At 40.7% G+C, this 27,913-nt stretch overlaps 1 protein-coding gene across 1 annotated transcript in view; it reads right to left on the bottom strand.

The window, feature by feature from the left end:
• EFCAB2 (EF-hand calcium binding domain 2) overlaps positions 1 to 27,019 on the bottom strand; it is a 121,654-nt gene extending 94,635 nt beyond the window's left edge. The window contains exon 1 of the mRNA XM_055324401.1: positions 26,826 to 27,019. Coding sequence (XP_055180376.1) covers positions 26,826 to 26,856 — 31 coding nt within the window. The 5' untranslated portion in view covers positions 26,857 to 27,019. The remainder of the gene's footprint in view (positions 1 to 26,825) is intronic.
• Between the last annotated feature and the right edge of the window lie 894 nt (positions 27,020 to 27,913).

Here is a 27,913-nt window from a genome sequence, read left to right as displayed (position 1 = left end):
GTTTTGATAAATTGGGAGTGGAGAAGAGAGGAGAAGGATCAAGAAAACTAGAGTCTTGGTAAGATTTAATAGCGTGTATTTTAGGGCAGCCCCCGTGGCACAGCGGTTTAGCGCCGCCTGCAGCCCAAGGCGTGATCTTAGAGACCTGGGATTGAGTCCCATGTCGGGCTTCCTGCATGGAGCCTGCTTCTTCCTCTGCCTGTGTCTCTGCCTCTCTCTCTCTTTCTCTCTCTGAATAAATAAATCTTAAAAAAAAAAAAATAGAGTGTATTTTATTTATTTTTCAGTAGGGAGGAGGGGCAAAGGGCGAGGGAGAGAGAATCTTCAGCAGGCTCCATGCCCAGCACAGAGCCCCACATGGGGCTCGACAGAACAAGCCTAAAATCATGACCTGAGCCAAAATCAAGAGTTGGACACATATCCGACTGAACCACCTAGGAGCCCCCAACAGCAACTATTTTATATATAAGGAAGCAGAGCACCTCTGGAAATCTAGGAGATCGCCATCAGCTGATGCAAAGACAGAGTAAAGATTTCAAAGTGGCTTGTACAATTTCGCCAGAATAGGATGTTGAAAAGGAGTGGGAGTTAAGGTCATTGAGGTTGAAAGGAACAAGGAATTATGAAACCAGTGTGTTGGATGAGTAGTCTACCTGGTTACTGAACTCAGAATGATGGTGGAATTTGAAATGAAGAGAAAACTATTCAGGAAGTACCAACGGTTTTGATCAACAAATGTAAGTTAGAGGAAGATGATAAATGACAGTGACAAGAGAGGTAAGATGGGATAAATTTCAAAGTAAAAGAATTTTCATATAAGAATGAAAAAGCATGGGATCCCTGGGTGGCACAGCGGTTTGGCGCCTGCCTTTGGCCCAGGGCGCGATCCTGGAGACCCGGGATCGAGTCCCACGTCGGGCTCCTGGTGCATGGGGCCTGCTTCTCCCTCTGCCTGTGTCTCTGCCTCTCTCTCTCTCTCACTGTGTGCCTATCGTAAATAAATAAATAAATAAAAATTAAAAAAAAAAAAAAAGAATGAAAAAGCAGGGGCGCCTGGATGGCTCAGTCAATTAAGTGTTTGACTTTTGGTTTTGGCTCAGGTCATGATCTCAGGTTGGGAGATGGAGCCCTGCACTGGGCTCCACACTGGATATGGAGCCTGCTTGAGATTCTCTCTCTCCCTCTTCATCTGCTCCTCTCTCCACTTACACTCTCTCTCAGTCAAAAAATTAATTTAGTATGAAAGAGCAGTAATTTGGAAGTAGAAGTGGGCTGATTCAACTTATTAGATCAAGACAAAAAGACACGGGAGAATGACTAGCCCTTACTCAAGGTGGCACCAAAGAAGTGGTGTTCCAGAAAGAAAGCCAGAGTTAATTGAGAACAAGAGATGAGGGGAATGTTCTATAAAAAGAGTATTTGTAAAGACATTTGCTTACATTGGACTAAATCTGAAGTTCCAAGGACTCCATGGAAAGTGACGAGAAACAAATCGGTAGGAGGATGAGAGAGGGCAGGTAAAGGAGATCAAAGCTACATGGAGAAAGGACTATAAGAAAAGATAACTGGCCAAAGATGTCCACATATGAAGTTGCATAGCTACTGCTGAACATAAGTATACTGAAGAAGATTCATGCTTAAAACAATAATCCTATAGAATATTTATCCACTGTCTTACCCAAGGCCTGGGCTCCCAAGTATTTTTTCCCAAACTTAGGTTCAAAGCTGTGTTTTCTGGTGAGTTCTTGAACAAGCTATTTGATCTCTTTAAACTTCAACTAGAGGTAGCAGCTCCTTTCAGGGGCGTATATACAATATGAATAGCATGCGACAGTCTCACACAATGCTTGGAAACTGTAGGCACTAGTAAATACTCATTAGACTATGGAATTCCTAAAGACAGAAGAAACATGGCAAACAACCTTTCCTATTATTCCAGGGCTCATTGTGTGACAATAGAATACGGCAAAAGTAATGGTATTTCACTTTTAATGTTAGGTTTTTGTCTTACTGTCTCTCTCCCTCTGTTCCCTTCTATCTCTCTCTAATAATTAATAGGTAACACTGATAGGTAATACAGAATCTTGGTACCTGAAAGTGAGATGCTACCAAACAAGCTCTAAAAATTTGGAGTCTGGTAGTACTGGCCTCTGAGTAGGCTGGTAGAGCTTAAAGGAAAGTAAGGAAAATCACATTGGCAACTACAAAGGGGGGCCCATTTTATGAATCGCAGAAAAATTCCTATTAACATGGAAAGTAGAGAACATGCCTAATGAACCTAGTCTAGATGAAAGGATCTCTAGGAAAAGTATTGAAGGTGCTCCCTGGTTCTTTCTGGTTTGCATGTGATAAAATTCAAGAGGAGGAAGATAATTCAAAGGAAAGCCTGTTAAATAAAAAGCAGCCAGGAATTGCTAGTTGTGAAAATTCCCTGCCTCTCCAGATGGCAATAGATGCTAAGATAAGAAATGGCTTCTGGGCAAAGATTGAATTTGGGGCACTGCCAGGAAAACACAGTCTAAACATGAAACAGAGTATGTGGCTATAAAATCCTTTGTTAGGATCTCAGAAAGATCAAACATAGTGTCTGAGGGCACCATTCAAACCAGCAAAAAAACATTTCAAGAGTTTGAGGGCATGTCCCACAGATGGCTTCAATCAAATAGTGGGGCTTCATGTTTCTTGGCTGTGTCAGCAAAGGCCCAAGAGAGAATGGCTGGTCTCAAAGTTGGGTATGGTCTTTTGTCTAAAGGACAACAAAATTCAAAGGCAACCCATGAAGATTCTAAGATGACTATATTTCCAGAGATACCTTGCGCTTGGACCGAAAGAGGACAGAGACAGTACAAAATGAAAAGTCTTTGGGCTCCCAAAAATTCCATCTGCAGGAAGCAGGTTTAGAGAACTGCTTAGCTGAAAACATGTACTATTTCTCACAAAGGAAAGAGTGATAAAGAGGGTAGAACCAAGAGTCCAGGTAGAAGAGCTAAAAGCCACCAAGAATCATTTGGGGTTTTTTCAATATTTTATTTAAATTCAATTGCCAACATTTAAAAAAATTTTATTTAAATTCAATTTGCCAACCTAAGAATCATTTGTGAACAGTAGAACCAAGTTCCAGTCAAGAACTTCCAACATCTGCCCACTTGGATTTTATGCACCAGTAACTCAACTCCTGTGTATCTCCAATTTTCCACCTTTTTTTGTAGATGTGTCTATGGAGGTTATTCTTTACCTATTCTCCCATTGCACACTGGGTGGTAAGTGGCAAACAACTTGTCTCTTTAGTTAAAAGATCTACAGCTCAAGAGAAGCCACTCAAGAGGCTACACTTAAGCAGCCACAGCCGAGGAATTTCATCCACACCTAGGCCCAATTTAGATATGACATTCTGAACTTTAACTGATGCCGTAATTGGATGAGACTCTGGTGGGCCTTGGAAGAGGGTGAGTGTACTCTACATATGGGAGGGATGCAGATCATTGGGAGCCAAAGGAAGACTGCTAGCTAGCCTCAAGATGGTTCCCAATGACTCCAACCTCTTGGTATTCACACTCTTGTGCAGTCACTTCCAATATCACACCAGTGTTAGTTTATATCACCAATAAAATACAGCAAAAATGATGGCATGTCACTTCTGAAATTAGGTTATAGAAGATATTGTGGCTTCTGTCTTGACCTCTATATTTCTCCCTACCTCTCAGATGATTCTCTTTGCCAGATGCCAGGTTGTAAGGACACTCAAATGGCTGATGGAGAGTCCTATATATCAAGAAATTGAGGCCTCTGGCAAACAATCATTAAGGAACTGAGGCTTCCTGCCAACAGCCATGTCACTGAGTCCCAGACTTGTAAGCAAATCTGAGTCAGAATCACTCACTAAAACTACATCTGGAAATTGTGTGAAATGGTGTCTGGTGTCTTAAGCTTCTAGGTTTAGGGGTAATTGGTTGCACAGTAACCATTAACTAATACAGGACTGTGTCAAACTCCTTGATTTCTGTCTAACAAATTTTGCTAAATCAGATTAGTTTTCCTTTTCCTTCCCTGTCTCATCTGCATTTGTCACTTGCTCAATTTTATAAAGAATTCAGGTTTGAAAATTATTTTGGAAGTAGTATTTAAAAACTTCTCACTAAACAAAGGCTTCATTGTGTTCTACTGGGGCTGTTGTCTACACTTTTATGGAAATGTGGTCCAAAAGAGCTCCAAAGTGAGTTGGGTAGGTTTCTGTCTTCTTATAGTTTGCTATTTTACTGTAAACAGCTTTTATAAATTTTACAGAAAGGTTTTCCTCGATGAAAAAATTTTCAAGCCTAAAAAAATTGTGCAATCACAGACATGTCTATAAAAAGATGTCTGTCAACTACATTTTATGGTTTAGAAGAAACCTTATTGCAGTTTTCAGCTCCCCATCAGATTTTCCTATCTCTGTTTTTGCTTTGGTCTGAAACACACAGTTACAAAATGTGAAAGGCCTTCTATGAAAACCAACCAATTGTCTTCTTAAATTAATCAGTCCAGAAAGTTAATTTTCATAACCTCTTTTACTTTCTGCACCATGAAAACCAGAAAAAAAATCTCCCCTTTTTTTCTACAAATTACATGAAAATGACTTGAAAGGCACCAAATGTGAAGAAAAAAAAACATAGTTTCCTCATGGGTTCTAGTTTACTGATTTTATTTTTTTTTAAGATTTTATTTATTTATTCATGAGAGACACACAGAGAGAGGCAGAGACACAGGCAGAGGGAGAAGCGGGCTCCATGCAGGGAGCCCAATGTGGGACTGGATCCTAGGACTCCAGGATCACACCCTGAGGCAAAGGCAGGTGCCAAACCACTGAGCCACCCAGGGATCCCCCTAGTTTACTGATTTTAAATCAATGTTAAAATGTTTACATAATTTTCCATAAATTTGGAACATTAAAAGTTTAAATAGAAGGTGATAGGATAATCCTGACCAAAGAGGCCCAGCCTCCCACTAGCCTATTTTTCCTTGTGTAAAGTGAGAATAATACCTCATCGAGTTATTATGAAGATAAATGTAATAATGTATAAAAGGACTGCCATTAAAAAAAAGGAACCAACCATAAAGTTGGTTCATAGTAAACAAGTGCTCAATAGATGCAACCAGAATGATAATCAGAAATATTAATACTGGGATCCCTGGGTGGCGCAGCGGTTTGGCGCCTGCCTTTGGCCCGGGGCGCGATCCTGGAGACCCCGGATCGAATCCCACGTCGGGCTCCCGGTCATGGAGCCTGCTTCTCCCTCTGCCTGTGTCTCTGCCTCTTTCTCTCTCTCTGTGTGTGACTATCATAAAATAAATAAAAATTAAAAAAAAAAAAAAAAAAAAAGAAATATTAATACTAAAAAGAAATGGTCTATTAAAATTATTTTATTAACTCAACAAGAAGGAAACTAACAACCCAGGGTTAAAAATAAGCATTCTCAGAGCACCTGGGTGGCTCAATCAGGCATCTGACTCTTGATTTTGCCTCAGGTCATGATCTTAGAGTCCTGAGATGGAGCCCCACATGGGGCTCTGCACTTAGTGGGGAATCTGCTTGAGGATTTCTCTCCCTCTCCCTCTATCCCCCACCCTGTGTGTACTCTCTAATAAATAAATAAATCTTTGGGGAAAAACTGGGCATTCTCACTACATGTACACACAGATACACACATGTGTAAGGGGGCAATTGTGTTCACTGACTAGATGAGAAATATCCTTTCACAATGTATACATATATCGAATCATCTCAATGCACACTTTAAATATCTTTTTTTTTTTTTTTGTCAATTAAACCTCACTAAAGCTGGGGTGGGGAACAAGCAAAAGTTGTGAACAGATACATCACTGAAGAAGACACGTAGATGGCAAATAAAAATATGAAAAGATGCTCAACATCATATGTCATTAAGGAACTGAAAATTAAAACAACAATGAGGTATCACTACTCACCTATTAGAATAGCTAAAATCCAAGAAACTTGTAAAACCAAATGCTGGCAAAGATGTAAAGCAATAGGAAATCTCAACATTGCCTATGAGAATGCAAAACGATGTAGCCACTTTGGAAGACAGTTTGGCAGTTTCTTACAAAGGTAAACACAGTCTTAACATATATGACCCATCAGTCGCACTCCTTGATGTTTACTCAAATGAGCTGAAAATTTTTGTCCTCACAAAACCTGCACTTCAATGTTTATAGAAGCTTTACTTATAATTGCCAAAATTTGGAAGTAACCAAGGTGCCCTTCAGTAGGTGAATGGATGCCTTTCAGTAGGTGACCCATCCATGCATTATATTATTCAGGGATTAAAAAGAACAACCAGGGCAGCCTGGGTAGCTCAGCGGTTTAGTGCTGCCTTCGGCCCAGGGTATGATCCTGGGATCAAGTCCCACATCGGGGTCCCTGCATGGAGCCTGCTTCTCCCCCTGCCTGTGTCTCTACCTCTCTGTCTCTGTTTCTCATGAATAAATAAATAAAATGTTTAAAAAAAAAAAAAAAAGAACAATCAAGCCGTGAAAAGACATGTAGAAACCCTACATACTGCTAACAGCCAGTGTGAAAAGGCTACACACAATATGATTCCAATTATATGACATTCTGGAAAATCAACACTATAGAGGCAGGAAAAAGTTGAGTAGCTGTCAAGGGTGTGAGGCAGGAGAAGATACTTGAATATGTGATGGAATTCTTTAGGGTGGTGAACCTATATTTATAATACTATCTCAAAAGATACATATAACATTGCATTTGTCAAAACCCAGAGAACAAAGAGTGAACCTTAAGGTGTGTCAATTAAAATGAAAATCATTTAGGAAATCAAAGCAGTCCCAAGATGGGATGCAGACAGTAACAAAAGAAACTACCTGTATGACAAACGTATGAAACAATCTCACTGAAGGAGATGGGGAAAGGGGAACATGCCGACCTAAGTTACTTTGGAAATGAGTGGGAATGTAAGATTAAAGACAAAATGAACTGCACATAAGCACTGTGCTCTGGTTGATAAGTTTCCCACAGGGGTAAGAGTTAAAAACTCTCACCCTGCCATACATGTATACTGGAACTGAACAATACAGTAAATGTTAAGAGTGTGGTGGAAGCCAGGTTTCTCACTGCCAGAGTGGAAATTTACTGATAAGCAATGGCAGGTTAGAATGATTCATGTAACAATGGACTGGAGCTGGAGATAATTGTTATGAACTCATGTTCAGCTAAATGTAGATACTGATGGCTACATAGATAAGTCTTTATAGATATGTATATATACACAAGTTAGTGGGAACACATATTTTATTGATTTGTCAGCAGGGAGCACCTAGAAGCAATAACATTCCAGTAACAGTGAGCAAGCCTACCACCCAGATCGGTTTCTAATACCATTCTCCAAAAAAAAAGAACTAAGGCTCTTTGAGAAATGACTGGTTCTAGGACTAGGGCAAGAAATATAAAGGATGGGGACACCTGGATGGTTCAGTGGTTGAGCGTCTGCTTTTGGCTCAGGGTGTGATCCTGGAGTTCCAGGATCAAATCCCACATCAGGCTCCTGTGGGGAGTCTGTTTCTCCCTCTGCCTATGTCCCTGCCTTCTCTCTGCATCTCTCATGAGTAAATAAATAAAATCTTTAAAAAAAAGAGAGAGAGAGAGAAATATAAAGGATGAACCTCATGTATCTTGTTGCCAGAAAATAAGGAAATGCTTAAAAAACAAAACAAATTACAGGGGTACCTGGGCGGCTCAATTAAGTGTCTGACTGTTGATTTTGGCTCAGGTACAATCTTAGGGTCCTGGGATTGAGCCCCGCGTTGGGCTCTGGGCTCAGTGGGCAGTCTGCTTGAGAGTCTCTGTTTCCCTCTGCCCCTTCTCTCATACTCTCGTTCAAATAAATAAATAAATCTAAAAAAAAAAAAAGAAGAAGAAAAGACATTGATGGTACTATATCAAAGGGACACAGGAGCCAAATGAAAGAGCCCCCAAAGGCCAAAATTTGAACTATTTGAGCAACAAAATAAAATAGTATCAGTTTATAACCCAGAGTATAAAATAAATACCCATGAGTCTCTACTGACATATATAAGTGGCTGAGTAAACAGATAAATAGAAGAGACAAATCTCTTGTGCAGAACAATTTCAAATAATTTATGTAAATTCTCTACCCTCAAGGAGGCAGAGCATAACTCCCCACTCTGTAAGTATGAGCTTTGCACAGTGACTTTCTTCCAAAGAGTAGTCTGGGGAGGAGGAAAAAAAGAGTATCTTTACAAAGGAAAAACCCAACACCTCAGCCAAATGATCCAGATAAACATCAACAGTGACATAAATTGATAATCTGTACCTTTGATGAATGTTAGGGAAATGGCACTTTACCTCCGGTTTTCCTCCCCAAATCCCATAGCCCTGATTTAATCATGAGAAAAACATCATACAAATTCCAATAGAGGGGCATTCTACAGAACAGCGGACCACTAATCCTGAAAACTGTCACAATGGTCAGAGAAAACAAGGAGTCTGAGAAATTGCCACAGCCAAGAAGAGCTTAAGGAGACAACTAAATGTAACATAGTATCCCAAATAGTTTGCTGAAACAGAAAAAGAACATTAGGTAAAAATTTAGGAAATCTGAGTAAAGTATAGGCTTTAGTTAAATAATAAAAAAAAAAAACTTTATTAACATCTTACTTTGAACAAATTTTGCCACCATTTTTAAAGTGCAATACAGTGTACTGGTTAAGATCATAGACGCTAGAGCCAGACTGGGTTTAAAGATCCACCACTTAATAGCACTGTAACCTTTTGAACAAGTTACTTAACTGCTCAGATACTCTGTTTTCCTCCCCTGTAAAAAGGACAATATCAAGAATATATCTCACAAGGTTATTTTGAAACGTACTATCTGAACTATAGTAATATTCTATCAAAGTTACCCATTATCATTCCTAAGTTTTTCTGATTTGGGGAAGTTGCTTAGTATCTCAGGAAAATAAGTATATAGATTTGATTGAGAGAAACTAAGTTTCCTGTACTTATTTACATGAAACACGAAGAAAAACTGGCAAGAATTTAATTTCACACAGAATTATTAGCTTTAGTTTCCATGAAGTCATAAACCATACTGAAATCAGTTATTTCACTATAATACTATATATTACTAAAGTAATTACTAGATAATACTATATATATTTTAATACTATAATTCTTGTAGTGGGTAAAATAAATCATCTTCCTTAAAATATTAAATAAATGAGTATATTTCATACTCCCTTACAATACATTCTTTATATTTTTTAAGTTATTTCTACTCCATTAGGTTATAAAAACATACAGAAGACTTGTTTATTATGAAAGAACTATAACTAAGCTAATATATCAATATAATATAAAAACCATTTTATTTGGTGAAATTCCACTTACAGGAAAGTTACATCATTATACAGTAATTCCTTTTTCTCTTTAATCCCATAGTAAGTACTACTAAACAAAAAGAAATAAAAGGCATTCAAATTGGTAAGGAAGAAGTAAAACTTCCACTATGTACAGATGATATAATACTATATATGAAGAAAACTATAAAGACTCCACCAAAAAATTACTAGAACTCATAAATGAGTTCAGTAAGGTCACAGGATACAAAATCAATGTGCAGAAATCTCTTGCATTTTTATACATTACAAAGCAGCAGAGAGAAAAATTAAGAAAACAATCCCATTTACAAATGCACAAAAATAATAAGATACCTAGGAATAAACCTAACCAAACAGGTGAAAGAACTGTAGTCTGAAAACTATAAAATATTGATGAAAGAAATTGAAGAGGACCCAAAGAAATGGAAAGACATTCCATGCTCATGGATTGGAAGAACAAATATTGTTAAAATGTCTATACTACTCAATCTACATATTTAATGGAATCCCTATCAAAATACCAACAGCACATTTTTCACAGAACTAGAACAAACAGACCTGAAATTTCTTTGGAATCACAAAAGACCCCAAATAGCAAAAGCAATCTTGAAAAAGAAAAACAGGGCAGCCCGGGTGGCTCAGCGGTTTAGTGCCGCCTTCAGCCCAGAGCGTGATCCTGGAGACCCAGGATCAAGTCCTGTGTCGGGCTCTCTGCATGGAGCCTGCTTCTCCCTCTGCCCACTTCTCCCTCTGCCTGTGTCTCTGTCTCTCTCTCTCTCTCTCATGAATAAATAAATAAAATCTTTTTTAAAAAAAAGAAAAAAACTGGAGTTATCACAATCTGAAATACGAAGTTAGATTATAAGTAGCTGTAGTAATCAAAACAGTATGAAACTGGCACAAAAAAAACAGACATGTGGATCAATGGAACAGAATAGAGAGCCCAGAAATAAACCTACACTTATATGATCAATTATTCTTCAAGGAAGGGGGAAAATTCAATGGGAAAAAGTCTTTTCAACAAACTGCTGCAGAAACTGGACAGCAACATGCAAAAGAATGAAACTGGACCACCTTCTTAGACCATACACAAAAATAAACTCAGGATGGATTAAGGACCTAAATGTAAACCATGAAACCTAGAAACCATAAAAATCCTAGAAGAGAACATAGGTAGTAATCTCTCTGACACTGGATGTAGCAACATTTTTCTAGATATGTCTCCTGAGGCAAGGGAAATAAAAACAAATATAAACTATCAGGACTTTATCAAAATAAAAAGCCTCTGCACCGTGAACGAAGCAATCAACAAAACTAAAAGACAACCTAGTGAATGGAAGAAGATACTTGCAAATGACATATATGATAAAGGGTAGTATTCAAAATATATAATGAACTGATACCACTCAACACCCAAAAAATATAATCCAATTAAATATGGGCAGACGACATGAACAGACATTTCTCCAAAGAAGACATCCAGATGGCCAACAAACACATGAAAAGAGGCTCAACATCACTTCTCATCAGGGAAATGTAAATCAAAAACTACAATGAGATATCATTTCACACCTGTCAGAATGACTAAAATCAACAACACAAGAAACAACAGATGTTGGCAAGGATGTGGAGCAAAAGGAACCCTTGTGCTCTGTTGGTAGGAATGCAAACTGGAGCAGTCACTCTGGAAAACAGTATGAAGGTTCTTTAAAAAGTTAAAAATAGAATACCCTACACAACCCAGCAACCACACTACTGAATATTTATCCCCAAAATAAAAAAAAGGAAAAAAAAAGAAAATACAAAAACACTAACTCAAAGGGTACATGCACCCCTGTTTACTGCAGCATTATTTATAATAGCCAAACTACAGAAGCAGCCCAAGTGTACATCAATAGATAAATAAAGATGTGATATACACATATACAGGAATATTATTCAACCATTAAAAAGCATGAAATCTTGCTATTTGCAACCACATAGAACTAGACAGTATGATGCAAAGCAAAATAGGTCAGTCAGAGAAAGACAATGATTTCACTGATATGTGGAATTTAAGAAACAAAACAAATAAGCAAAGGAAAAACAAAAGAGTCCAATCAAGAAGCAAGACTCAACTATAGAGAACACATTGACAGTCACCAGAGGAGAGGTGAATGGGAGATGGGGGAAACAGGTGATGGGGATTAGGGAGTGTACTTGTCATGATGGGCACAGAGTGACATATGGAAGTGCTGAATCACTATCTTGTACACTTGAAGCTAATATAACATTGTATGGTGACTCTGTTGGAATTAAAATTAAAAAATTAATTTTAAAAATTCCACATTAGACACTATTAAAGGCAACAATTTGACATTACATTTGCTTTTCAAAATGGGAATGCCAAGACTAAAAATCAGCTATCACACCAATTTAAAATCAAACAAAGGGGGATCCCTGGGTGGCGCAGCGGTTTGGCGCCTGCCTTTGGCCCAGGGCGCGATCCTGGAGACCCGGGATCGAATCCCACATCGGGCTCCCAGTGCAAGGAGCCTGCTTCTCCCTCTGCCTGTGTCTCTGCCTCTCTCTTTCTCTCTCTCTCTGTGTGACTATCATAAATAAATAAATTAAAAAAAATTTTAAAAAAAAATTTAAAAAAATAAATAAATAAAATCAAACAAAGGGATCCCTGGGTGGCGCAGCAGTTTAGTGCCTGCCTTTGGCCCAGGGCGCGATCCTGGAGACCCGGGATTGAATCCCACGTCGGGCTCCCGGTGCATGGAGCCTGCTTCTCCCTCTACCTATGTCTCTGCCTCTCTCTCTCTCTCTCTCTCTGATTATCATAAATAAATAAAAATTTAAAAAAATAAAATCAAATCAAACAAAAACCTTTACCTTTAATTTCAAAAGAAGAAACTAATGATAACAAATACAGAAGGAGGAGTCACAGTCAATATAAAAGTCCTATCACCTAAGGTTACAGAGTATTTTGTTTTTAATTAAGTTTTATGTTCAATGCGAGACTTGAACTCACAGCCCCGAGATCAAGAATTGCATGCTCTAATGACTGAGCCAGCCAGGCATCTCTATAGAGTGGTGTTTTTAATAAATAGTACAGCTGAGTTCTTTCCTAAACCTAAACCTAAGATGTCTTATATATTGAACTAGGTGCTCAAAACCTCACCTACAGAAATTAAAATGAAATAATAAGTCCCAAGAGAAATCCTTACCATGAGAACTATATGAAACACACAGCAAGGAAGGTAAAGAAATGCCCCTAAGGTTAATTAGCTACAAGTACAAATAACATTGTTCTGTTTGTGTCAAGTACTGCCAATACCTATTCCAGAGACACTCTTTAAAAAAAAGTCAAGAACTTAATTCGTCTTTTTTTTTTTTTTTGGATGTGGGGAGAGAGTAGTTCTTAATGAATTCTCATTTTATAATCAACTTGATCCAAAGACCCTGTACCACTAAGACACCTGGTTTAAACTGCCATACTGTATTTACCCATCTAGCTCTCATTTGTGCTTTCCTTTAGCAAATGTTTATTGACCACCTAGTACAAATATATTCCAATTTAAAAGGAAAACCAACCAGCTACAGCAAACTCTAACAGGAGATGTGCTAACACTCGGTGCAAGTGCTCAGCACAGTACTATGGAAGCACAAGGGTGGCATCCATTCTAAGGGGGGATGTAGGTGGAAACCAGGAGGAGTCAGAAGTTGAAATGAAGAGGTGTTAATTCATCTGTAACCCTGTCCTCCAAACCCCAACATCCAGCATAAAGAAATAAAAAAATCTCTAGACTCTAAAACCTTCTTCATCATTGCCTCTGCTGCTACCTAGTCCAAGATACCACCACCACTGACTGCTGCTCTTGCTCTGCTCCCATCTGCCAGAGTACAGGTAAATGACCTTTTAAGATTCTATTTATTTGAGAGAGAGAACATGAGCAGAGAGGGCAGAGGGAGAGGGAGAAGCAGGCTCCCTGCTGAGTAGGGAGCCCCACATGGGGATCATGATCTGAGCCCAAGGTAAGATGCCTAACCAACTGAGCCACCCAGGGGGCCCGGCAAGTGACCTTTTAAAAACATCAACATTATCTCCCTGTTTAAATGCTTTGATGGCTTCCTTTTCGTCTTGAACAGAGGTCAGCACCCACCCCCCTCCAACCTGGTCATCAAATAGGCTTGGCCTCTGCCTATCCTGCAAACCTCAGTTCCCATCGCTCCTCACCACGTCACTCCACTCCAGGTACCCTGGCCCTCATTCAATGCCTCTGTAAGCCAGGCTCCTACATTGCTTCAGCCTTTTGAATTTGCATTCCTTTTGCTGAAAACTAGTAAAAGGGACTGCCACTCAAAGCCCCTGAAGGAAGAAAAAATTAAGTGCTCCTCTTCTGGAACCTGGAACTTTTTTGGACAACTTATCCCAAACACAGTTAAATAATTATGTTATTATGCTCCTCTCCTCTACAGTAACACCATCTCTAAGAGGGCAAGGCCCACATCTAATTGCTCCCCAAATGTGGAGCACAGTGCCTGACGTGGCAAATAATGATTGAGAACATGTATAGAGCTCTTACTACATGTGAAGCTCTCTGCTACATGCTTTTCCACCATATAAGGTAGGTTCTGCTATACTTCACATGGTAAAATTAGGTGAAAATAGTGTATCTATGTTAAACTTCATAGAGATTTTACAGAAGACTATCTTTGTTCCTAGAAAATACACACCAAAGTATTAAGGGATAAAGTTCCACAATGGTATGTAACATACTCTCAAAGGCTTCAAGTAAGAATCATACACATAACCAACATTATCATATATATGTCACATATGATTTATGTTATACAATACAGGATTATAGTATAGGAGAGAGACCATGATAAAAGTGGCAAAATGCTGAAATTTGGGTAAAGGGAATGTGGGAAATCTCTACTATTCTTGCAATTTTTCTGTGAATTTGAAACTATTTAACAATGTTTGAATTATTTCAAAAAATTACAAAGCTATTTTTTAAATACTCAATATTGAATAAGATACTGCCCAAGAATGAAAGATGTGAATTTACAATGTCAGAAGGACTACGATTCTAGATTACGGCAGTCCCCAGTTTGGCCATCGAAGTGGGCAAAGTGTAACAGATCAAAGTCATTGAAATTGAGGTGCCCTTTCCCTCTCATTTGATTATATCCCAGTTTCATATGAAATTTCATTTTATTTACTGATTTCACCTGAAGTTTTTTAGTCTCTGGATTCCCTTTCACTTTCTTTCAAAGTTTTTAGTACTTGAACTACTTCATAACGTAATCATCAGTGCAAATCTGAGAATTTCAAATCCCCATCTCCTGGACATCGTATTTGGCATACTATCACTTTTCAGGTTTATTATCTTGAGTCCTACTCCGAAGTTTAATCTATCTGACAATAATTGAATTTCATACAAACTTTCATATTTCAGTGACTATGTCAAAGACGGTAATGGTAATGGCACGTCACCTCCTACTAACCTGTGCTGGCATCCCTAAATCCTCTCTCTCTGATTTGCAGTCATCAGAGAGAGAAAAAAAAAATGAAGTCCTCAGAGAGGGGCACCTGGGTGGCTCAGTTGGTTGAGGGTCTGACTCTTATTTTCCACTCATGTCATAATCTCAGGATCATAAGATCAAGCCCCACATCAGCTCCACACTGAATAGGGACCTGCTTAAGATTTTCTCTCTTTATCCCTTTGCCCCTCCCCAACTTCTCTTAAAAAAAAGAAAAATAAGAATCAGAGAGCAAATCTCCAGTCTCCTGCATGGGTGGAAGGGGAGTCATCACCTGGTTATTCCAAGGGATGGAAGATCCAATCACTTGCCTATGACTTCAAACCAAGCCTTCAGCTTCTGCAATGGTTGCTGCTGCCAACGTGAGCCTCTCCAGGGTAGTACAGCTCCTCTTGGTTTGTTTCTTCTTGGCTCCTTCCTCTACAAGACTTACATTTCTTTTCTTTGGTTCTGCAAGGCTAGTTGCCACTCATACATCCATTTAATAATTTATTATGTCCTTTCCTGATATCTTTTTATTCTCTTTTCCTAATGTCTTTTTACAAACTATTATCTCCTTTCCCACTCTCCCTACCCTTGTAAGTCTATGCCTTTTTAAATTCCTTTACTGTCATTCGAGTAGGGTTTCAAGAAGGGTAAAAATAAACATGTGTGCTCAATCACCATGGTGAAATAAAGTGTCATTCTAGTTTTTCATGAGGTTACACTAAATATGTGTTTCCAGTCTGAGTATCTCTGCAAATGTAATGGGGGTAGCTGTGAGCTATTTTCAATATTTTTTAAAGGTTAACAAAGAAAAAAAGAAAAGGTTAACAGAAAAATACATTTACCATAATGAGACCATGAAGAGTGACATCACATTTCTTTACTCAATGTGTTACTCCGGTTCATCCATTCATTCAACAAGTATTTACAGTGACTACTACATCCTCCACCGTCCTAAATTCAGGAGATTCGGCAGTAAATGAAACAGTCTCTTGACTTCATGGAGTCTCTACCACTATTTACAGGAAAGACAAGCAAAAATGTATCTTACACTGATCACAAACTGGCAATTATGCATCTTTGAGTACCAAAAAAACTGAAAAAGAATTGATGTAATGAGTATAAAAGGATGACAAGGTACTCCTAGAATTTAGAAATTAGATTACCCTCTGTTGGTACCTAGTAAGAACCAACAGAAGTGAGATTAAATGAAATTATTTTTCCTAAGTGGGTAGAGGATGGGGAATCAAAACTGGGTCAAAAGATCTTTGTAAACGAACATTGACTGCAGCATTATTTATAGCACAGAAAATTTGGAATCTAAATATTCTAATATTAAATCTAAATCTAAATATCAATCTAAATATTCAACAGTCAGGGAAAGCTTAACTAAATATGTTCCATAAATAATGATGAATGCAGCTATTATAAATGATGTGTTTGAGAGACACTTATGACATGGGAAAGTGCTTATAATAGTAAGTGGAAAAGCTGGATATAAAACTAGATATAATATCAATTATATGAAACAAATCTGCCAAGAAAAAATCTAGAAAAATATGTTAAAATAGCAAACTTTATTCTAGATTGTGGATTAATCTAGATTTAGGGTTTTTTTTTTAAGATTTTATTTATTTATTCACGAGAGACACAGAGAAAGAGAAAGGCAGAGGGAGAAGCAGGCTCCATGCGGGGAGCCCGACATGGGACTCGATCCCGGGACCCCAGGATCACACCCTGGGCTGAAGGCGGCACTAAATCGCTGAGCCACCCGGGCTGCCCTAGATTTAGTTTTTAACAGCATTCTCATCCTACGCATCCTATAGTAACTTGTTAGAAATGCAAAATCTCACACTCCCATCCCAGAACTACTGGTTCAGATATCCTGGCCTGAGGGTTTAGCAATCTGTGTTTTAACAAGCCCTCCAGGTGATTCTGATGCTCACTGATGTTTGAATACTATTCTAGATGAGATGATAGGTGTTTATGTTCTTCCTTATATAAATTTCCACTTGACTTCTCTATATGAGGCACAAAGGCTAAGGACATTGGCTTTGGAGTCAGACTTGAATGGAGCCCTTGCTTCACCACTTAGCTAGTAACCTTTGTCACACTACTTAGCTATCTTCTAACACTTCAAATATTTTACTCCACTTGGCTTACATGGTTTCTGACAAAGTCCAGGTAGGGTGTTTGTTTTCCTCTGGCTGCTTTCAAGATTTTCTTGTCGTCTTTGGTTTTCTGCAGTTTGACTATGATATGCCCAGGCATATGTACCCTGCTTGGTGTTCTTTTTATTTCCTCGATCTGCTTTGGTGTCTCAGGACGTCTGGGGAAAAACTTGGCCAGTACTACTACAAATATTTCTTCTACTCTATTTTCATTTTTTTTCCTTCTAGTATTCCAATTATGTGTGTTCTACACCTTTCAAAATTGTCTCACAGATCTTGGATGCTGTTTATTTTATTCTTTTTTTTTTTTCTCTTTGCATTTCAGTTTGGGAAGTTTCTATTGAAATCATCAAGTTCTGGGGATCCCTGGGTGGCGCAGCGGTTTGGCGCCTGCCTTTGGCCCAGGGTGCGATCCTGGAGACCCGGGATCGAATCCCACGTCGGGCTCCCGGTGCATGGAGCCTGCTTCTCCCTCTGCCTGTGTCTCTGCCTCTCTCTCTCTCTGTGTGTGTGACTATCATAAATAAATAAAAATTAAAAAAAAAAAAAAAGAAATCATCAAGTTCTATCATTCTTTCCTCAGACATGCTGAGTCTACTGATGGACTCACCAAAGGTTTCTTCCATTCTGTGGCATTCATTGGATTTCTAACATTTCCTTTTGATTCTTTCTTAGGAGTTTCCATGTCTCTGCTTACACTACCCATTTGTTCTTACATGTTGCCTACTTTTTCCATTAGAGCCCTCAACATATTAATCATAGCTCTTTTAAATTCTCAGTCTGGATAATTCCAAAATATGTATCACAGATCGGAGTTTAGTTCTGATGCTTGCTTTACCTTCAGATGGTGTTTTTGCTTTTTGCATGCCTTCTAATTTTTTGTTGCAAGTCAGATGTGACACATCAAGTAATAGAAACTAAGATAGTCAAGAGGCTTCATACCAATTTGGCTAAGAATAGGGCTGTGTTTAATGTTTGCTGAAGCTGTAGGTGCCAGATTCCTCTAAGGACTCCTCAAATAGTGTACCACACATGTTTCAGCTGTAATCCACTATTACTGTAGTATAGCTCTGTGATGTGGTGGTAAAGTGTTAAGTGAAGTGTGCTACCTCATAATTAAACTTTAGTCCTTTACTGGGCCTGTCTCTGGGCTATAAACTTCACAAAGTGTTTTTTAGCTCCTCCCTGCCCCCTTGGATGAGATAGGAATGCTACAGGGGACTGGAGTTGGTTGAATGTAGACTGGGAGGACTTGAGGCTCTAATAAAGAGTCGTTTCCCCCTGGAGATTAGGTCTTTGTTATGAGGAATGTTCCGAGAAGATTTCAAAATGTTTACCTTCCCCCTCCCCCTGCTAGAGAAACATGGGCACTTTCCTGGCTCTTTACCAGATGACCTGGTAGATTTCCTGGAAGCCAAACCCAAGAAAGTGTGAGGCATCTTCTAGGACTACAGGCTCCCACTTCTCTACTACTCTCATTTATGGTACTACACGCAGCCTTCAACAATATTTGCCAAAATTACCAAGTGTTTCTTCCAGTTTATAGTCATAGAAGTGATGACTTCCAAAGTCTTACCTGTTGAAGCTGAAACTGAGCCCTTGTTTCTTCATTTGTAGAAAGGATATTAATAGAGATAGCTATCACACAGGTTTGTTGGAAGGATTCAATGACCTAATTCATGTAAAAACATTTTGTCCAGTGACCACTTCAGAGTAAGTGCTCATTAGACTGGGAACTCTTTGAAGTTCAGAAAAATTAAGAGACACGTCCAAGTAAAATCTGAAAAAAAGCAGGATCCAAATCCAAACCCAGGTTTTAGAGTCCAAATTTATTAATGCATATAAAAAAGAAATTATTTTATTACAATCTTAATGTCTATAAAATCCATACTAGAAGTTTACAAAGCACTGTCAGGTAGAGGACGTAGTAAACACGTTTTCCCAAATGGATAAAAATAATTTATAATCAGCATAGAGACTTTAAAATATAAAAATAGCTTTTATATTTAGAATATAAAGTATTTAGAATATTTAAGATTTTAAATCTTTTGTAGAAATGACAGTAAAACAGTGAGACTTTTCAGTTCAACGTCAGACTCCTGATTTCATTTCATATTGTCATCTGGTAGTGGGATCAAACCCGCCTTGGCTCTGTGCTCACTGCAGAGTCTGCTTGTCCCTCTCCCTCCTCCTCTATCCCCTTCCCCCTCTCACCCCGACTCACTCTTGCTCTATCTAAAATAAATATATATATTTTTAAAAATATAAATAAAATGAGACTTTTAGAAATGAAAGTTCCTGAAAATCTAACCAGCCTGGTATCATCTCCTGTGTTCTATAATCTTTACCCATATAATTTTACGTATTGTTTTAAAAGGCTACAGAGTTCAATAGGTCAATATGTAACAACTTACTTTACACCCCTCATTTGTCAGACAAGTAGGTTTTATCCATATTTTCAAATTTATAAATAACTTTTAAGTAATCATTTTTTACTTCTCACTTTTTTTTTTCTGGATATATTTCTAAGGATAAATACCCAGGAGTATATTAAAGAATCATAGTATATGGGTATCATTTTTCTTTAACATAAATTTCCAAATTGCCTTCCCAAAAAAAGTACCAATTTTTTTTTCCTTTTTGAATATACTCACATTTCCATTTGATGTTTTAAATTGTGATAAAACAGACATAAAAAATTAACCATCTTAACCACCATACAGTTCAAACGTGTTAGGACATTCACATTGTTGTACAACCCATCTCTAGAATACTTTTCATCTTGCAAAAACTTAGCCTCTATTCCCAACTTCCCTTTCCCCCTTCCCCTGGGCAGCAACAACTCTACTCTCTGTTCCTATGAATCTGACTACTCTAGGTACCTCACATAAGTAGAATTACATAGTACTTGTCTTTCTGGGACTGGCTGAATTCACTTAACATAGTATCTGCAAGGGACGCCTGGGTGGCTCCGTGGTTGAGCATCTGCCTTTGGCTCAGGACATGATCCTGAGATCCGAGATCAAGTCCGACATCGGGCTCCCTGTGAGAGCCTGCTTCTCCCTCTGCCTAGGTCTGCCTCTCTGTCTCTCATGAATAAATACATAAAATCTTAAAAAAATAATAATAATCTTAAAAAAAAAAACATAGTATCTTCAAGGCTTGAGACTTGGCCTTATGGTAGCTTTGTCAGAATTCCTTTCCTTTTTTTTTTTTTTTTTTTTTAAAGAGAAGCAGGCTCCGTGCAGGGAGCCCAATGTGGGACTTGATCCCGGGTCTCCAAGATCACGCCCTGGGCTGAAGGCGGTGCTAAACCGTTGAACCACCCAGGCTGCCCTCTTTTCCTTTTAAAAAATGATTAATATTGCAGTATATGGTTATACTGCATTTTGTTTAACCATTCATCCATTGATGGACACTTGAGTGCTTCTACCTTTTGGCTGTTGTGATTATACTACTGTGAACATGGGTGTACAAATAGTTGTTCAGGTTCCTGCTTTCAATTATTTGGGGGTATAAACCCAGATGTAGCACTGCTGGATCATGTAGTAATTCAATATTGGAATTTTTGAGGAGCTACCATACTATTTTCCATGGAAGCTGTTCCATTTTCCATGCCCATCAACAGCACACGAGGGTTCCAATCTCTCCACACCTTGCCAATGCTTATTTTTTATCATCACCATCCTAATGGGTGTAAACTGCTATCTCATTGTCCACCTGACTTTTTAAAGTATGAATTTTCTTGACAGATTTTTATAGATAAATACAAAGTTTTCTTCTTCAACTAGTCTCTACCTAGATTGTTATCTGTCTAAAACAAGGAGAAAACTATTAAATGGTCCCCAAAATAGTCATAAATGCATCGTGTCACTGACAATTGCTAAGACTTCGATTTTTTTCTTAACTCCTGGATTCCATGCCACACATAAACAGCTACTTATTTCCTAGAATGTGCCAAGCACTATTCTTCCTATTTATTCAGCATTTCTTTACTGCCAGGCATCATGGTAGGTGCTGGGGATATAAAGATGGGGAAGATGACACCATCTCCATTATAACATTATGAATAGGTATAATTATTCCCATTTTACATTTGAGGAACTGGAAGCTCCTAAGGCCTAGCATCTTGGCTAAGATCAGACAGAGCTTGGGGAAATTGAGGTCTTACTCTATTTTTCTGTTATTCCATATTATACCCCATACTATCAACAGTTCCCTTTTTAAAAAGTAATATCCACCTGCAGGTGGTTTTTTTTTTTTAATTTAAATTCAATTTGCCAACATGTAGTATTATACCCACTGCGGTTTGTTTTTCACTTTGGATTTTCAAATGTTGGGTTTTGAGAGGAATGGCACAATACAAGGAAATAAAAACCTGTAAAGCATCTACCAGTTAGGACTTGATAGTTGAAGTGGAGGCACTTTACCAAGCAATGCAAAGAAGTGAACAATATTTTAGTACAAAAATAGTAAATCCTAAAGCAAGCTTTAAGTATCTGAGGCTTACTGAAAAAACTGACATACCTTCCAAAGCTCCTTGGCTTGCCAAAAGTTAGAGGATTTTATTCCTAAGCAGTCTGTTTCCTAGACATGATTCTAATTACAAACAGAAGTTCCTTGCAGTCCTATATAAAATTCTCGACAAGCTAGAAACAATAAGATTTAAAGATTCAAAGAATCAACAGTTGCATTGATTCTCTATTTACACAAAACAAAACAGAAGGAAAAGAAAAAAAAATGTTCTGGCTGAGAAAACTTGAGAGAAATAATAGAACTTTAAAACAATTTTTGCTATCCTATTTCAAATATTCTTTCAGTGAAACAAAATTGTTTTTTTTTAAATTAACTTCACTTTAAAATTTAAATTCCTTTGTTAGCTAATGTAACTATATACATATTTTAATCTAGGAAAAAAGTTAATTATGTTAAAGCACAAAAATGCTCCAAAGGAATAGAACTTCAATGTATATAATCTTATAGAAAAATGTTATAATAAAATAGAACATTATAGCCTGTCATAGTTATTATTTATTACCAATGGGGTGCCTGGGTGGCTCAGTCAGTTAAGCGTCTGCCTTCAGCTCAGGTTGTGACCTCAGGGATCTTGGGACTGGGCTCCCTACTCAGGGGGGAGCCTGCTTCTCCTCTCCCTCTGCACCTCTCCCTGCTTGCATGTGTACATGCATGCTCTAATGAATAAATAAAATCTTTAAAAAAATTTTTTTTTGTTACCAATGTTCGCATCAGTACTTTTATCAAGATTAATCCCTAAATGGTTGAGCTAGATAGGATATAAATCCAGAAGCTTAATCTTCCTTTACAATTAAAAAAAAAAAAAAACCTCAAGATTAAAGATCAACTATTTAAAATATATGTATGTTTCTACGAAGAAAATTTTTGTATTTTTTTTTAAAGACAGGCCAGTGAATACTTTGGCTCTCAAAAAATGCTTCTTGAGGGACACCTGGGTGGCTCAGGGATTGAGTATCTGCCTTCAACTCAGGGTGTGATCCCAGTCCAGGGACTGAGTCCTGCATCCGGCTCCCTGCAAGGGGCCTGCTTCTCCCTCTGCCTAGGTCTCTGCCTCTCTGTGTCTCTCATAAATAAATAAATAAAATCTTAAAAAAAAAAAAAAAAAACCTTGTTGAGGGACACCTGGGTGGCTCAATTAAGCGACTGACCCCAGTGATGGCCGAGGTCATGATCTCATGAGTCATGAGATCAAGCCTGGTGTGGGGAATCTGCTTGGATTTCTCTGACACTCTTCCTTCTCTTTGTTTCTCTCTCTAATAAACAAACAAATTGTTTTTAAAAAGATGTTTGGTAGCACCTGGGTGGCTCAGTGGTTGAGCGTCTGCCTTTGGCTCAGGTCATAATCCCAGAGTCCTGGGATGGAGTCCCACGTGGGCTTCCTGTGGGGAACCTGCTTCTCCCTCTGCCTATATTTCTGCCTCTCTCTGTCTCCCATGAACAAATAAATAAAATCTTTAAAAAATAAATAAAAAAGATGTTTGTTGATCTAGAAACTCACTGCTTACCTATAAGGTTACAAAGAAAGAAAAAGAAAAGAAAAGAAAAGAAAAGAAAAGAAAAGAAAAGAAAAGAAAAGAAAAGAGAAAAAGAAAAGAAAAGAAAAGAAAAGAAAAGAAAAGAAAAGAAAAGAAAAGAAAAGAAAAGAAAAGAAAAGAAAAGGAGAAAACCTAACAGTGCTATAGAATAGATTTTTAGGAAACAGCAAGTAATGTTTTAGCTAAACCAAACATCTTTAATTAATTCAAGTATTCTAAATTCAATAAATATTGAGTTCCTACCATGTGCTGGGCACCTCCACAAGACACTGAGTGTAAGAGATCAGAAAATGGTCCCCTTCCTTACAGCAGCAATGTCCACAACAGCCAAACTATGGAAAGAGTCCAGATGTCCATCAACAGATGAATGGATAAAGAAGATATGGTAGATATACACTATACACAATGGAATACTACTCAGCCATCAAAAAGAATGAAATTTTGTCATTTGTATAACATGGATAGAACTAGAGGGTATTGTGCTAAGAAAAATAAGAGGAAAACACTCTATGATTTCACTCACAAGAATTTAAAAAATAAAACAGATGAACGTATGGGAAGGAAAGAAAAAATAAGAAAAAACAAAGAGGCAAAACCATAAGAGACTCTTAACTCTAGGAAACAAACTGAGGGTTGCTGGAGGGGAGGGAGGTGGGAGGGTGGGGTAACTGTGTGATGTGCATTAAAGAGGGCACCTGATGGAATGAGTACTAGGTGTTAAAAACAATTGATGGATCACTAAACTCTACCCCTGAAACTAACAATACGCTATAGGTTAACCAAATTGAATTTAAAGAAAACATTTTTTAGGGCAGTCCGGGTGGCTCAGGGTTTAGCGCCGCTTTCAGCCCAGGGCCTGATCCTGGAGACCCCCGATCGAGTCCCACGTTGGGCTCCCTGCATGGACCCTGCTTCTCCCTCTGCCTGTGTCTCTGCTTCTTTCTGTTTCTCATGAATAAATAAATAAAATCTTTAAAAAAAAATTTTTTTTAAAGAACGAAAATGGTCCCCTTCCTTTTGAGGTTTACAGGGTACTGGATATATCCTCCAAAACTATGCTCTTTTGTTGTGTGATTTCATGCTCATCAAGGACTTTTTGAAATATAAATTCACCCTCCCCAAGAGCTTAATAGTTGTAAAACAAAATACTACATTGCTGGGGTCAACTTTCTTGTTAAAGTAGCAACATATCCCTATTGAATTAATAATTAGCGTGAGTGAACCCCCAAAGCCTTGATCAATTCTGATCAATCGGTTAGGTGTAATTTCTCAACCTTCAGAGCTGAGAATCAAATATAAGAATGCAGTTACGTCCACAAAAGAGGATTCTGCCAAATGAGTTGCTAATTTACCCTCAGGCAATATGGCTTTATTTCACAACTATAATCAACTCCTAAAACTCTAAATAAATAAAATATACCATCCAACAGTGCTTCTCAAACTTTAATATGCATCTGGATCACCTACAAATCTGATAAAATGCAGACTGATTCAGCAGGTCAGGGGCAAGGACTCCCGTTCTTCATTTCTGATAAGCTCCCCAGGAAGCTCAGATGACTGTGCACAGACCAGGAGGGATGGTAACACACCTGGAAACACCTCTGGCACACGGCTGCTCAGCCTAGCTAGCTGTTCTGTCTCCTTCAAGGATGTCTTACCTCCTTTACTGATCTCGCCTTTCTTGAAAGATAGATTTTTCACCTTTGCATCCTTCAAAATTCTCACCTAATCAGGGGATCCCTGCGTGGTGCAGCGGTTTAGCGCCTGCCTTTGGCCCAGGGCACGATCCTGGAGACCCCGGATCGAGTCCCACGTCGGGCTCCCGGTGCATGGAGCCTGCCTCTCTCTCTCTCTCTCTCTCTCTCACTCTCTCTCATAAATAAATAATAAAAAAAAAATTTCAAAGTAAAAACAAAATTCTCACCTAATCAGAACACCTTCCATAAAAGCATTAAATGTAAGCCAATGGAATGAGTGACATCCAGCTTTTGTCATTACTTCTACAGTTATGAATAGAACTTTCCTCCTCTGAATTTATTCTAACTAGAAAAGTATTTTTGAAAACTAAAAAATCAGAGAAGCCCAGTCTATTTATGAAAGAAAAAAATTATATTTGCAACACGATCCAGTGCATTTTTGCATGCTGACCGAATCAATCTTAAAAAAAGGCATATCCAGGGCAGCCCGGGTTTAGCGCCGCCTTCAGCCCAGAGCCTGATCCTGGAGACTCGGGATCAAGTCCCACATCGGGCTCCCTGCGTGGAGCCTGCTTCTCCCTCTGCCTCTCTCTCTCTGTGTGTGTCTCTCATGAATAAATAAAACCTTTGAGAAAAAAAAAAAACTGTATATCCATAATTAACAAGTTAATTCCTCTGTTAACGATTTTTCCTTTTTCTTTTTTTTTTTGTAAATAATGAAAACAACTAAATCATTTGGTTTTTCTAGGGAAGTCTTTTTGGTTTTTTCCTCGGGAAGTTTTAAAATGAGGTTTCAAGAGGCGCCTGACTGGTTCTGTCCAAAGAGCATGTGACTCCTGATGTCCCGTGGAAGAGTCTGAGCCCCACACTGGGTGCGGAGAAAACTTAGAAAACGAAAAACAAATAATAAAAAAAAAAAAAACCTTCAGAATTAGTCTTTTTTTAATTAAAAAAAAAAGTAACCCCTTCCTTCGGTTGTACCCTTTCGTTTTAAAGCAGCACAATAAACTAAGCTGCCTCAGTGAAGGCCGCGTCTAGAACACCGTCCCGACGCCACAGACTAACAGCCCCGCCAGTCCCCTCACCCAGGGCCGACCTCCGGCTCGGGCCCCGCCGTTTCTCCGCGGGTTTCCTGCGGTCGCGGCCCCGCCGGGCCTGAGCACGCAGTCGCCGCAGGCGGAGCCGAGGGACACGTGACGCGGCCTTTGCCGCACTCCCGAAAGGCCCCTCAGGGCCGAGGTTCGCCTCCGCCGCCGACCGGTGCGCGCGCAGCCTGCTGAGGCGGGGCCCGAGGCTGGGGGCGGGGGGCGCAGGGCACGTGGGCGGCCAGGGCTCCCCGGCGGCCCCCGAAGGCCGGGTGCCCGCAGCCGGCTGCCTCCGGCGCTCCTCACGCGGCCGCGAGCGCGTGCTCCGGGGGCCGGCGGCGCGGAGGGGGCGCCCGCGAGCGCCAGGCCGCCCCGGCCCCCTGCGTCCCCACACGTCGTCCGCACCCAGCAGGCAAAATGGAGGCGACGGGCGCGTGCCCGGCGGGCGGGGCTTCGGCACGGGCCCAGGGGCGGCCGGACGCGGGCGGCCGGAGCCGGCCCTCACCCCTGCCGCCCTGGGTGCCCGCAGCCCGGCAGCCGCCTCCGTGGCGCCTGCGGCCCCGGGGAAGGCGAGGCTGTGGAGGCGGGGGGCCGGGGGCCGGGGGCCGCGAACAAGGACGCCATTATCGGCCTCGCCCGCCGGAGCCGCGGCTGGGAGCTGCCGGGAGGGGCAGGCGGGGGGAGGCGGGGGGGACGGGGCGGGGCCGGGCGCAGGCGTCGGCCGGGAGGCTCCGGGCGCCCGGGCTGGCGGCCCCCTGCCCCCGGGCCCGCTCGTCCCTCTCCCCGCGGGGCCGGCGCAGCTGCAGCCCCCGCCCCCCAGCCCGGAGCGTCCCAGTGCGGGCCCGGGTCGCGGCGGGCGGCTCCTACCTGTGCCTTCCCTTTCTTTATCGTCCGCCATCTTGTTGCGGGGCCGTCGCCCGGGAGATGCCCGGCGTCACCCTGGGTCTCCGCGTCCTTGCCGCCTCCGGCCCCCGCGCGAGTCCCGGCCTTGGGCGGCGGCGGCGGCGGCGGCTCGGACCCCGAAGGCTGAAGACCCCGGGGGGGGTGGGGGGGGAGCGCGCGCCCCCGTCCCCTCGCCCCTCCCCAGCGCGCCCCCGCGCCCTCCCCCCGTGCCCCTCCCCTCCCCGAGCTCGGCCCTCTCGGGCTTCGGGGGCCTGGGGTCGGAGAGAGCCGCGCGCCCCCCTCCCTGAGCCCCGGCTCCGCCCGCGGGGACCAGGTGGCGCCGCTCGGGCTTTTCTCCGCGGACTGGGGACGCAGCGGGAGAGCCGGGCTCGAGGGCGCAGCGGGGGCACCTGTGCGGCCCCCCGGGGCGGCCGCGGCGCACACGGGCGTCGCCAGGGCTGCAGTCGCGGACACGCGTGGCGGGGTTGCCATGGCAGCGGGGCCGTGCCGCCCGGCCCCGACCCCGACCGCGACCCCGGTGACCCGGCCCGGAGGTCGGACGTGACCGCCCCGCGGGGTTGCGACGCGGGGAAGTTGTGCCTCCGCGTGTCGGAAATTTTGCTGTGGTCGCACGATGTTAGATTTTTGTCTCGGTGTCGGGATGAGCTCGTTCTACTAGAATGTTTCCTCTTTGAAATGATTTCTGAGTCGGTCCAAATATAAGATTTCGAAGCTAATCTTGGATGATTTTCTTTTTTAAGTGCCTTCGCGTCCTGGTTTAAATAGCATTGGGTGAAAATGTGTGAACCTGTTCCCTGTAGACGCCGAAGCCTTCAAAGTACAAGGTACTCGTATGTGATGATTTCCTTCACCTGCCTGCTAAGCATACTCTTCTTTATTAAATGACTTTTTCCTGTAGGAGAGACTCCTTTGGTGCTTTGACCAGCATGCTCTTTGAAATTGATGGGAAACTATCGAATCATCACAAAATGGCTTCTGTGGGAAGATAGGTCCTTACGTAAAAGGAATACGGTTGTTTACAGTAAATGCTGGACACCCCAAATAGGGGAAAG

This window comes from Nyctereutes procyonoides, unplaced genomic scaffold (assembly GCF_905146905.1).
Source record: "Nyctereutes procyonoides isolate TBG_1078 unplaced genomic scaffold, NYPRO_anot_genome, whole genome shotgun sequence".
NCBI classification, from domain to species: Eukaryota; Metazoa; Chordata; class Mammalia; order Carnivora; family Canidae; genus Nyctereutes; species Nyctereutes procyonoides.
Note: the sequence above shows the minus strand (reverse complement) of the source record. Positions and strands in the feature narration are given on the sequence as shown.